Source organism: Elephantulus edwardii, unplaced genomic scaffold, assembly GCF_000299155.1.
Source record: "Elephantulus edwardii isolate Elephantulus edwardi_28Jun2011 unplaced genomic scaffold, EleEdw1.0 scaffold00088, whole genome shotgun sequence".
In the NCBI taxonomy this organism is placed as follows: Eukaryota; Metazoa; Chordata; class Mammalia; order Macroscelidea; family Macroscelididae; genus Elephantulus; species Elephantulus edwardii.
This window is the reverse complement of record NW_006399838.1, coordinates 4,976,453-4,989,178: the sequence shown is the minus strand read 5'-3', so window position 1 is coordinate 4,989,178 and position 12,726 is coordinate 4,976,453. Positions and strand designations below refer to the sequence as shown.

The 12,726-nt window shown below is 43.3% G+C and overlaps 1 protein-coding gene across 2 annotated transcripts in view; it reads right to left on the bottom strand.

Annotated features, from left to right (window-relative positions):
• The window catches only part of NCEH1 (neutral cholesterol ester hydrolase 1), an 83,420-nt gene that overhangs the window by 27,996 nt on the left and 42,698 nt on the right, over window positions 1–12,726 (bottom strand). The window contains exon 2 of one of the 2 annotated variants that reach the window (XM_006890346.1): window positions 3,350–3,603. In XM_006890346.1, the coding sequence (XP_006890408.1) occupies window positions 3,350–3,603 (254 nt within the window). The remainder of the gene's footprint in view (window positions 1–3,349; window positions 3,604–12,726) is intronic. The other variant, XM_006890347.1, reaches the window with a different exon arrangement.

Sequence of the window (12,726 nt, the reverse complement as noted above, 5' to 3'; positions counted from 1 at the left end):
CCTGGATCATTTAATATTCTGCCTAAAGCATCCTTGATTATAGCAACTCTAGGTTTGAATTTGTTCTTCAGTTCCTTGAGCTTAAGAAATGCTGAGCATAGCATAATATAGCATACAGAGAGTTATGAAAACTTCTTAGTCATAACTAACACCTTGACAGATTCAGGCACTGGGCTTAGGACCACAGTCTTAAGGGTCATTTAGGCTAATTGGCATACCACAAAGACAATGTTCTATATCTAACTTCAGGGAGGAGGGATTAAGGTTTTAAAAGACATCTAAGATGCAACTACTAGTCTCTCCCTTAGCAGAGAAGCAAAGAATGTAGAAAAGCAAAGGCACAAACAGTCCGTAGAACTAATAAACCAGAGAGTCCACTCATCTGAGACCAGAAGAGCTAGATGGTGCCCAGCAAAGACTGCTGCCCTCTCCAATCAGGACTACAGAAAATCCTGGACAGAAAGGGAGAAATTCTAGAACAAACTCAACAATTATAAAATGACCAGACTTACAGGTCTACTACCGATTGGTAGATCCCCGGGACTACGGTCCTCAGATATCCTAAAATTCTGGAACTGAATCCACCCTCAAGGATTAACTTCTAAAAGCTGAACAACAGGGAAGCCAGTAATAAAATAATAACAAAACGAGGGAGGAATGACTCCTCAGAACATCAGTCACATGAGACCTAAAGGACATCATCTGCCCAAAACCAAAGCTCATACAGCAGGAAGGTGCAAGAAAGGACAATGGCAATGAGAAAGACCGGGATTCCATGGAGATGCCATGGGAAGCATGTGATCACACATTTCAGCCAATGTCATGGAACAGAGTATAAAAATGTCGGACGGGAAACCAGTGTTGCTCTATAAAACCTTCACCCAAACCACAATAATTTTTTTAAGTGTAGACAAAGTTAGGTTACGTCTTATGAGTATCCTATTTCTTCACGTCCATCAGTGTAGTGTCCTATTCAGCAAGAGTCTGTTGCCACAGACTCAATTTCTTCCTCAAGCAGAGACTCTGTCTTATTCCCTTTTGTACGCCTACCCTTTAATATTAAGGAGACCAACACCCAGGTTTGCCCAGAACTGTCTAAACATTTGCACAAAAAAATGCACCACCCCCGTACATCCCTCCACCCTGGACAAGCCTGAATCGCTCAGTGAGCAACTCTGGACAGCGTCAACAAATCGGTGCATGAAAGAAGAAATGATATGTGTATATGGTGAATACGGAGCTAAATGAAATGAGATTGTTAGAAAAGGTTATACTTTTTGACCTTTGCTGTATTAAAAGTACCCAGAATAACAAGTCTTCCAACTTGTTTTAAACTTTCACACACCCAGCAATGTCCATGGTTATTATGCTGGTTCTGAATCACAGTCACCCTCCAGTAAACTTCCAAGTCTGTAAATCATTACAGGGTGAAATTGCCCATCTTGTTCCTGCAGAGAAGTCAGTGGATACGGACTGCTGCCTTCTGGTTCCCGGCGCAGCATGTAACATGTCATTAGAGCACTTGATTCTGATTCAGGGTGACCATCACCCCAACCTCCCAGAAAAGTGATAAATCTTTATGGGAGGAGATTGACCATCTTTCTCGTGCAGAGCAGCTGGTAAGAGTCCAACCTGTGACCTTTGGGTTAGCAGCACGATGCATAATTAACTCCAATTGGAGCTCCTGTTCTGAGTTTAGGGACTGCCAGATGCTCTGTGTTGACAATGAGGAAGTAGCTTTATGACAGAAAGAAGCAAAACTAAAACTCTGACTTCCTCTTTGCAAGCTGGTTTCCTCCAACCTATTCCACCTGGCTTCCTGCCAAGTTCAATGTGTTCTGCTCATGAAGAGGAGACAGTGCTAAAATGGATACTCTTAAAACCTTAACACCATGTTGGAGGCTTTTTTAATAACATTGTATATACCACCTTTTTCCACTCTAGCAACAACAGCAAAATTCAATGTAACAGCAAATAACGAATGCTGGGAGGATACAGAGACTGGAACTCTCACACAAGAGTTGGGGGATTGTAAAATGTTGCAACCACTATGGAAAGCAGTTTATTGCTTCCTTGGAAAACTGAGAACAGAAATACAACTTCATCCAACAATCTCACTGTTAAGTTTAGAACCCAAAGAAACTGACGTTGGCTGCCACACAAACTGGTATCTGCAAACCTGTGATCCCTGAAGTATTATTCATGACAGCAGAGAGATGAAAATAACCCACGTGTTCACCACTGGACCAACGGGTAAGGAAACTATAAAAACCATGCAGCTCTGAAAGAACAATGAAGAATTCACAGTTGTTGTTGTTCTTGTTATGTGCTGCTGAGCTGACTGCGACTCATTATGACCCTATGGACAAATGGTTTGAACCGTGTCCTATCCTGTGCCGTCCTCATCTGCTCCAACACACTGGAGTCTATTATTTCAGTCACTGTGTTAACCTGTCTTGTTGAGACACTTCAGAGCATGGATACATCTAGAGAATGTTGTTGTTATTGTTGTGTACCATAGAGTCAGAACCGACCCACAGCTGACCCTGCAGTGGGTTTTCAGGGCAGCTACACAGGAGGAGGCTGTCAACTGTTAATCCTGTGGCAGAGTTGATGGATTTGAACTATGTGCCTTTGGGATTTCAGGGCAGCTTCTTACCACTAGGCCACCAGGGGTCCCTAAATAGATAAGAGGCACATATTAAGATAAGTGAAAAGAAAGGCAGTATCCAATAAGGGAATGATCAGCACAGCAGCATTTTAAAAAGGGAAGCTATTTTGGAAGTGGATGCCACTCCTGCTTCGAAGCTTGTTTTAATTGGAGAGCTCCACCAAGGATGTCCAACCACCATGGAGAACCATTATCACATTTGACACATCAGTGTCACAGGGTTCAGCTTCACAGCAACCGCGAGTTACCTCTGTCCAGCAACTGACCTTAGGATGGCCTTGCGAGTCCTGAGAAGGGACACATATGGAACACTCGGGGCTCCTAGGGCTTTCTTTTCATCCCAAGTGGGTGTCAGCAGAGGGGACTTGCCAGATGAATTGGGGGTCTCTGGCCCAGAGTCCACCAGCATGAGTGCGTGCCGGAATTGTAAAATACTGAAATGTTTGGCTACGCCTCCAGGCTGAGGGCTGAATCTCGGTTCCAGCTGGACCTTAGGAGGGCCTCTCGCATCTTGAAGAGAGACACGTATGGAAGTAACAGGTACTTCTGGCAATTCTGCTAGGACATCAGGGTAACTGGAACTGTCTAGGGTCACCAAATCAAATGGTGACCCTCTCCTTGTTCAAGATTAAAGCCAAATGCAGTCCCAGAGCCCTGCGGGCCCACTGCCTTCCCAACCGCTCTGAAGGTGACCAGCACGTACTTGCACTTGCCAAGGCCCAGCCACCTCCGTGCATGTAGAGGACACTGCGTCTCAGCGGCTCGCCTGGCTTTGCAGCGCCTTCAAACACCCGGACCTCCACACCATCGAAGTCAGTGTCAGTCACCTTCACCCGAGGAGATGACCAGGCGCTTTTCTTGCCGAAGGACACGATGATAAAGTTCAGGGCAAGCAGGTGATGTGTCAGGCCCAGAGAGTGGATCAGGTGGCTCTGCAGGACGGAGGAGGAATAAACAGGGAGGGCACACGTCAGTACGGTCATCGCTCAGTCAGCTCTGACTACTGAAATTCCCGGAAGCTACTGACACTGGACTTGGAGCCCACCTAGCAATGGCCTTTTCTATTTCATAAAAAGAAGTCTTTAAAAGACAAGCTGTGGGGAGCTCTGGTGGCCTAGTGGCAAGGAGCTGCAACTACCATCCCAGAGGCACATGGTTCAAATCCACCAGATGCTCTGCCAGGAAAAGGAGGGACAATCTCCTCCTGTACCAGTCAGATCTGATTTGACGGTACACTCACTCTCTCTCTCTCTCTCTCTCTCTCTCTCTCTCTCTCTCTCTCTCTCTCTCTCACACACACACACACACACAAAGACAAGCTGTATGCACACCCATGCTAATTGTGGCTTTGTTCGCAATAGCAAAGAGCAGAAAACAACCCAGGTGCCCATCAACAAATGAATGGATAGACAAGCTCTAATACATTCACACAATGGAATACTATGCTGCATTGAAAAACAAGAAACTTATGCAATGTTATTCAAAATGGGTGATACTGGAGGACAGTATGCTGAGTGAAATATCTCAGTCTCAAAAGGACAAATATTGCATAGTGCCACTGTTGTAAAATGGGACTGACATCAGGGTTGCAAGAAGACAGAAAAGGAGGGGAGGAATGATGTATACTGCATTGAGACAGATGAGGGAGCGAACTGTTTAAAAGGGACATAGGAATGGGTATTCTTGTCATCACAGAAGTCCAGAATGAAGGCTGCACAGTGGAGTGGACTTGGCGGAGGAAGGATTGCATAACAATGAAAGAGTTTGTTTGGTTTTTTTTTTTTTTCAAGAAGAGTAATTTGGGGTCAGGGGGTGGGCAGGGAGAAAAGGGCAACAATGAATGACAGGAAACCCTAAGTTTCTGTAAACTTTCATTAAAATTAATAAATTTTAAAAAAAGACAAGCTGGCAGTCTTTCCTCCACCTCTTCACTTCCAGAGGCTAAGCTGTCTTGCTTTATGGGATGTATCTTTTCTAATAAATACAGCTTTGATTTCATCTAAATATATATATAAAAGCTGGAGAATTACAGAGAATTGCCTCATACTCAAGTACAGTAAACGTCATTGTTGTATGGAAACTAGATTTTTTTAAAATACAAAACATTGCATTTCTTTTTACTTCTAGAGCTTAGACAGTATTTTCACACATAACTCTCCCTTGATCAGCTTTACAGGAAAATGGAGCAGGTGTCACATCACCCCCAGTAGCTCCAAAGTCTCTGTGTTTGTCACTCTAACCACTAAATGGTCTTTCCAGTTACTTCCTATGCATCTGAACAGTTGCACAGTGAAAAAGGACGACGGAAAAAAATTGCTGCCTTTGAGTTCTGATGCTGGAGTCAAGCACTGAGTATCCCATGCACCTGTCAACGGACTAAACAGGTCAGACCACAAGAAAGTGCAAGCAGAGCGCCCCTTCGAGGTGAAAGGTCCAAGGATGGAGAATCGTCACACATTTTGGGTGTGCAGTGACTGTAACAAGGGAACTGTGCTTATCTGAAGAGCAAGAGGATGGTGCAAGATAGACTGAGGTTCAATCTGTTGTTCAGAAGGTCCCTAGAGTCGTAGTGACTCCATGGCCCCTAACAACAAAAACCAACCAAAGGCTGAGGGCTGGAATCAACCCAGCAAGGTGATCACCTTTCTAAGGTCACAGCCATTGACAGTCCTGTGGATACAATTCTCTACATAGAGGATTCCCAAGAGGAGGCGGGCTGGAAGGCCAGGAGTGAAAGAAAGGGATCATTTGTTGGGTTGTAAGTGACTCCTAGCTGACCCGCGAGCAGGTTTTCAGAGGCAGTAAATCTCACGAGAGGAAACTACCAATCCTTCTCCTGTGAAGCAGGCGGTGGAAGGCCTTTGGGTCGGCAGTGCAGCTCCTTACCTCCAAGCCACCAGTGCTCCTACCACGTAGAGAGGATTCAGATAAACTGAACTTGCCTGTTCAGCTGGAGAGGACAGTGCTGGAACTCAGGTCTCCCCACTCACCCAAGTCACTGAGTCAGCTGTGACTCACAGCAACCCTCACACAAAGCTCAGTCTTGAGAACAGGACCTCAGTTTTCTCCTGCAGACACACAGCAGCTAGGCCACTGAGACTCCAATGAAGTCTTGTCAGTTGCAAGATTCAGTACTTTATTTAAATAAGAAAAAAAACACCCAGACTAAGAGTGGAGGAAGAGTACTTTATTTAAATGTAAATAAACCCCTGAAAAACCAAACCCAGTATTGACTGTGACTCTATCAGGTCTCTCTAGATATTTCTGGGAAGGACTGCCTACCTTTTCCTTCATAGAAACTACTGGATTTGAACCTCGATCTTTCATTTGGCACATGAGGTACCTCCAGGGCTGCATAAATGCAAAGAAAGGTCTATAGCTGCATTTAACAGTGCTTTCAGGCTTACATACCTTAGTATGTCTGTTCAGAGACTAAGTCTGGAAAGCGTGACCCAGAGAAAAGCAGGGTCACCTGACAGCTTCAGTCCCTGACATTCAGAAGGGAGCCAACTCAGCCAAAGCCTGGAGCTTTCAGAAATGTTGGAAGACCTCACAGCCTCAAGTCCCCTGAACCCTGAGCTCACCGGAAGTCATGTGGCTGGAAGGAGACCTAGTGTGTGATGTCTTAAGTTCCTGGCTGCTAGCTAAAAAGGAAGTTAAAGAAGGGAGACTCGAGCTGTCCATTTAGCAAAGACTGTGTAGAGTTTACTCTCTTCTTTCTACTTCTTCTACAAGCTCTACCTATTAGGTTGTTGTTATTTGCCCTTAAGTTGAAACCAACTCATAGCCGACTGACCCTCCAGGGAGGTTTCAAGGGTTGTGAGTTGTATGAAGGAGAAAGTCCATCTTTCTCCCACAGAGCCGGTGGTAGATCTGAACTACCTGTCTCTGGGTTGGAAGTGCCAATTCTTAGCCCCTTAGGTCACTTAGAGAATCTTACCTAGCAGGTATTTTTCTAAAAATAACCCCACTGCAAGACTTAATAGCGATGCTTCAAAGCCACTTAACTGGAAGGCATCGTCAAGCCAGGGATCTGTTCAACTAAAAAGGTCAAGAAGTACAAAGAGTGACTGAACACTTTCCTGGCACAAGTGTGAGAACTGAAGTTCTGGATCTCCTAGTGATTTTCAAACTTCAATAGCTGAACAGTATCAGTGCTCTTTTTACAGACTATGAAATAGAGAACACCACTGGTTACTAGAAGAACATAGGTGTGAGGGACTGATTAATGTCCCCCAAAATATGTGTCAACTTGGCTAAGCTGTGATTCTCAGTATTGTGTAGACATGCTCAATGTTGTGGTCTGATACCATTATCCTTTACATTATGAATTCTAAACGTGACGAAGTTAACTACAGGGTGTTGGTATGCTAACCCAAAAGTGTCACTTCTTTGGTGGTTCAAATCGACTAGTTGCTTCTTGAAAGAAAAAGAAATGTAAAATCCCATGAGATTTACAGCTTTGGAACTCTGTCAGCTATGATTCGGTTCTGACTCGGTGCCAATGAGAGTCAATCACACAAAGCACAGACCCGCCTCCTACCAAGAAAAAGAGCCGGCAGGCAAGACAGTTCTTTGGAATCTGTATTAAGGAACTTCTAGACACTGGAGAAGTTTGACAATGAGAACCTTCTCCAACACTGAATGCAGAAGAAAAGCTTTTCCCTGGAAGCTGACATTCTGCAATTGGACTTCTAAACTATGAAAGAGAAAAAAATTTTTTGCTTGCTAAAACTTGTGGTGTTTCAACTACAGTAGCACTAGGCAATCAAGACGACAAACTCAAAAACTACAAACTCATTGCCTTAGAGTCTAAATGAACTCACAGCAGCCCATCATGTGTTCCCAAGGCTGTAAATCTTAATGGAAAGAGGTTGCTAGTCTCCTGAGGAATTTGCTAGTGGATTTGAACTGCTGGAGACATGAGGCCTTTTGCTAGCACTGTAATACCTTATCGACTCTGTCATGAGCGCTCTTTACTAAGACAGCTGTTTTGTTGTTGTTGTTGCTATGTGCTGTTGAATCAAAACCGACTCCCACCTGACCCTCCAGCAGGTTTTCAGAGGTGATATATCTCATGGGATTGCCTATCTCTTTCCCACGGAGCAGCTGGTGGATCTGAACCGAGTGACTTTGGGTTGGTAGTACACTCACTATCCAACAGGCCACCAGAGCTCCCTTGCCAAGAGAAGAGGACTAGATGATGATATAGCTGCTTCCTGGGCTGTTCACAGAGCACATGGGTATACCTTAAAGAGGGTACAAGCAGGCTTGAATAATGACTCCCTCAGTTCCCAGTCAGCTAAGGCCTGGGTCATTTCTCTCAGCATGTTATGTAGATCTGTATACTATTCCTGTGCACAAGCGTTGTCAGGACAAAGGTGGGCAAACATTGCATTATAAAAATATACCAAGTGGGTATAATAAACAAGAGACAATCTAACCAGCAACCTTTGTTTTAGTTAGCTCATTTATTTGTTAGCAAGTATAATCGGCAACAGAACTGATAATAATAAATAACATAATTCACCTTCAATATGTGTCCTGACATCAACTAGCCAATTTGCTGAAAAAGTTAAAAAAACAAACCAAAAAAAAAAAAAAACCACCACCACCTTTAATGTTCCTTTCTAATGTTTTTTCATTGTGATTTGAGTTAAAGTTTATTAGGTATGTTGATTTATTTTTTCAATCATTCATTCAAACATATTTTTCCATAACATTAAACTATGCACAATGTCTGACTGTCCACTCATTCCACATTGTCCTTCCTTAGTCCATTCTAGTATCTGCTGTCTATCACTTCATTTTCCACTCTGTCCCTTCCCCTCTCTGATAAGCATATTAGAGTGATTCTGTATGTAAACCTTTTTCTAGCTTTTTGTGACAGTATTTATCCACTTCCTAAATAACAAGCCTCCAGAAACTCTATGAACTTTGATAAACGTTGATCGTCATAGAGGGGCTTCAGGCCTTTTGTTCAGAGGGTCACTGTGAGTCATGCTCAACTCGAAGGCAATCAACAACAACAACAAAAACAAAAACAATTTGTCCTTTTATAACTAACTAATTTCATGCAACATAATGTCCTTTATAATGACCATAATGTTCATATCACAATGACTAGGGAGGATAGAAGGAGAATTGACGCCTTTGAGCTGTGGTGCTGGAGAAGAGTATTGAATGTACGTACCATGGACTGCCAAGAAAACAAACAGATTCATCCTAGTGAGGGTTAAACCAGGCTGCTCCTTGGAGGCAAGGATTCTGGGGCTTCGCCTGACATACTTTGGACATGTTGTAAGGAGAGACAGGTCTTTAGAGAGGGACATCATGCTGGGCAGAGTAGAGGGACAGCGCAGGAGGGGAAGACCCTCTATGAGGTGGATTGATTCAGTGACTGGGGCACTCGGGATGGGTGTGTCAGAGACAATGAGATTGGCATGGGATAGAGCAGGGTTTAGGGCTGTTGTACATGTCACTATGAGTCGCAAACGACTCAACGGCACATAACAACAACAACAACAATGTTCATATCGCATTTCCTGAATTCTTTACTGTTTTTGAACGTTGCCTGGCACTCCATGGTGTGAATGTACCAGTTTCTCTCTTCATTTGTTCACTGGCAGGCAGGTAGGTTGTTTCAATCTCTTGGCTACTGTGTATTGAGTAATGCTACAATAACATGAGTGTGCATATATCTGCTGGTGTTGCAACTTTTATGTCTTTAGGGTATAATCCTAGTAGTCAAATAGCTGGATCAAAGGGTACTTCTATTTTCAACGTTTTAAGGAAAATGCTCTTAGTGCTACCTGCCAGGAAATACTAAGACACATTAGGAAAATCTGCAGTGAGGCACCTTTCCAAATTATTGGTGAGGATTAGGGATGTCAGTTTGAGGACTAAGATACGTCTGATTCAGGCCATAGTTTTCCGATTATTAGTTCTGCATCAGAGACCTACACAATAAATAAGGGTGACAGAAAAATAGTTGACACCTTTGAGCTGTGGTATTGGAGAAAGCACTGAACAGCCTACAGATGGCCAAGAGAATAAACAGGTGTGTACTGGAGAGGGTGAAGTGCTCTTCGGAGGCAACAATAATGAGACCTGGCATCACGACTGGAGGACTCATCAACAATCTGCGTTATGCAGATAACACAACCTCGCTTGCTGAAACCGAGCGGGACCTAAAGCGCTTGCTGCAGAAGGTCAAGGACTGTTGTCTAGAATATGGAGTAAAGCTCACCATCAAGAAGACAAAGATTCTCACCACTGAGACAACTGACAGCACCATAACAGATGGAGAAGAGATTGAGGTTGTTAACAACTTGGCTCCATAATCAACAGTCAGTCTCAGCACCAACAGTTGGGAAATCAAAAGACAAATTGTATTGGGAAAATCTGCTGTCAGGAAGCCTTCCAGAGTACTGAGAAGCAATGATGTCAGTCTAGAGATTAAAGTGCACCTGATCCAGGCCATGGTCTTCTCCATTGCTTGCTATGCATCAGAGAAGAAGACAATGACTAAGGATGACAGAAGAAGAATTAATGCCTTGGAGTTGTGGTGCTGGAGAAGAGTCTTGAACATACCAATGACCACCAAGAAAGCAGGTCTATCTTAGAGAGGGTGAAATCAAGTTTCTCCTTGGAGGCTAGGATTTGGGCATGTGGCCAGGAGGCACTGGCCCTTGGAAAAGGACACCATGCTCAGAAGGGCGGAGGCACAGTACAGAAGAGGAAGATCGGGATGAGATGGATTGATACAGAAACTGGGGCAATGAGGGAAGGTGTGTTGGAGTTAGTGAGACTGGCTCAGGACAGGGAAGAGTTCAGAGCTGTTGTACACAGGGTCGCAATGAGTTGTAGGCAACTCGATGGCCCATAACAACAACAACAACAGATAGTGACTTGGAGCATTTCTTCATTTGCTTGTAGACCATCTGAATGTCGTCTATGGTGAAGAGTCTTTTCATTTCTTCTGCTCACTTTGTAATTGAGTTGTTCATCTTTTTCTTGTTGAGCTTCTGAAGTTTTCTACAAATTTTATATATTAGCCTCTTATCAGATATGCCATTACCTAGGTATTTGTTTGTTTGTTATTGTTGTTGTTTCCCCCCTACACTCTGCATGCTCTTTTTACGCTTTGTTTCAGCACTGACCATCCCACCCGGGCTCCTCCCAGGGCTCTGCTTACAGGCCTGTGCTCACTCATGCTCACACACTTAGTGCCATGGAGTTGTTCCTAACCCTGTATTGGGTTTCAGCAGATGTAAATCTTAATGAAAAGACACTGCCCTCCTTTCTCCTTTGGAGGCGCTCATGATGGATTCAAACCACTGAAGCCTCTCAAACTTCCGTTAGCCGAGCAAGATACACCTACAACACTTCCGTATCTAGGAGGATTTCTGCCTCAGAGAATGGGACGAGATGAGGAATGTTCTTTGTATCTCAGAGGAATCTGGTGGGCCCCTGGCTTCCTACTCAGATCTGATGGTTAAAGATCAAAGCACAAACAAGAATCACAGGCAATTTGGGCAGAAGCTGTAGTGTGCTTGTAAATATAGTCTGCATATTTGTGAGTGGGATTATTCTCTTATGAGAATATCATGCAACATAATTATGAGACATTGTGCATTAGCAGAGGACTTTGAGAAGAAAGAGACAATCTTATAGGGTTTAAAGAAGCGGAAGAATAAGAAGGCTTGTAAAAGAAGAGCTGGTATTGGTTAGACAGGAGATACAAGCTTTAAGAGGACTGGATCAAAGGCTGCACACGCTGAGAAGAAGAAGCCATTACTTCTGGCTGGGAATGAAATGCAGTAATGTTTCTAGCCTGAACTGTGCCTTTAGAGAAGATGAAAGCAGGGAGTCCTGGGATTATGAATAAATTTCATTCCTAAATATGTCTACAAATTGAATTTGTATGTAATTTACGTTAGTACAGGTCAGAGCCAATGCCAGCTGGCCAAATGGGTTCCTTAGTATAGAGTATATTTTCTTAGGCAAAGAAATACTTCCACATACACTAAAGATATGACATAATATTAACATGAAAATGTTACATGATAATAATACAGTAGTAATGTTTTCATGTAGCTACAAAAATAGTAGTAGTTGTTGTTGTTGTTGATTGCCTCCGAGTCGAGCATGACTCATAGCGACCTATGAACAAAGGCCTGAAGCCCCTCTACGAGTATCAACATTTATCAACATTCATAGAGTTTCCAGTGGCATGTGATTTAGGAAGTGGATGCCACTCCTGCTTCCAACAAAAAGGAGTACCCACTGATTATTATGAGCCATTAAATCTCTTGATTTACTAATATATTCATGGGGTTGGTTTATAACGGGGGTGGGGGGGGTGGATGACAATACCTGTGGGAGTAACAAAGAGAAAGGTCAGAGGTCAAGATGTGAAAGTGCTCAGCAGGGTCAATATTGTGAGAGTGGACAGAGGGGTACAGCTGTAATAAGGCTCAATCCAAGACCTCAATACAGCATAGAATTCAACTCTCCAGGCTGAATGTCTGAGCTCAAACCTTGGTTCCTCCGCTTACGAGCTGAGGTATCTGGGGTAAATTATCAAATCTCTCTGTGCCTCTATTTTGCATATGCAAAATAAGAATAACTATACCAACGACTTGAAAAGAATTAAAAAAGGCATCTAGAAACACATGTGTAGCACATACCTCTGTCATTACCATCATCATCCCTCTCGAAATGCAGCGTCTACCAATGTTTCTAGGAACTCTGAACTATTTCTTTCCTTCATTCTGCAAACTTATTACTAATATCACACTGTTTCCTAAGCTCTGGAATTGTTACTGGTTAAAAAGATGTGAAATGACTACCTCTAAAAAGTCTGTAGGCTCATACCCTGGAAAGTACACTGATGTTCCCACCCAGAAATAGCTTGGCAGGTGGTCATCTTTCACCATCTTATATACTTAAGAGAAAGTTTTCTAACTTGCTACCTGTTCATTGTAAAGAGAAATGAGCCAAACCATGGTGTTTCAATCCATCTGAAAGTTGGACAATTAATAAGATTGACA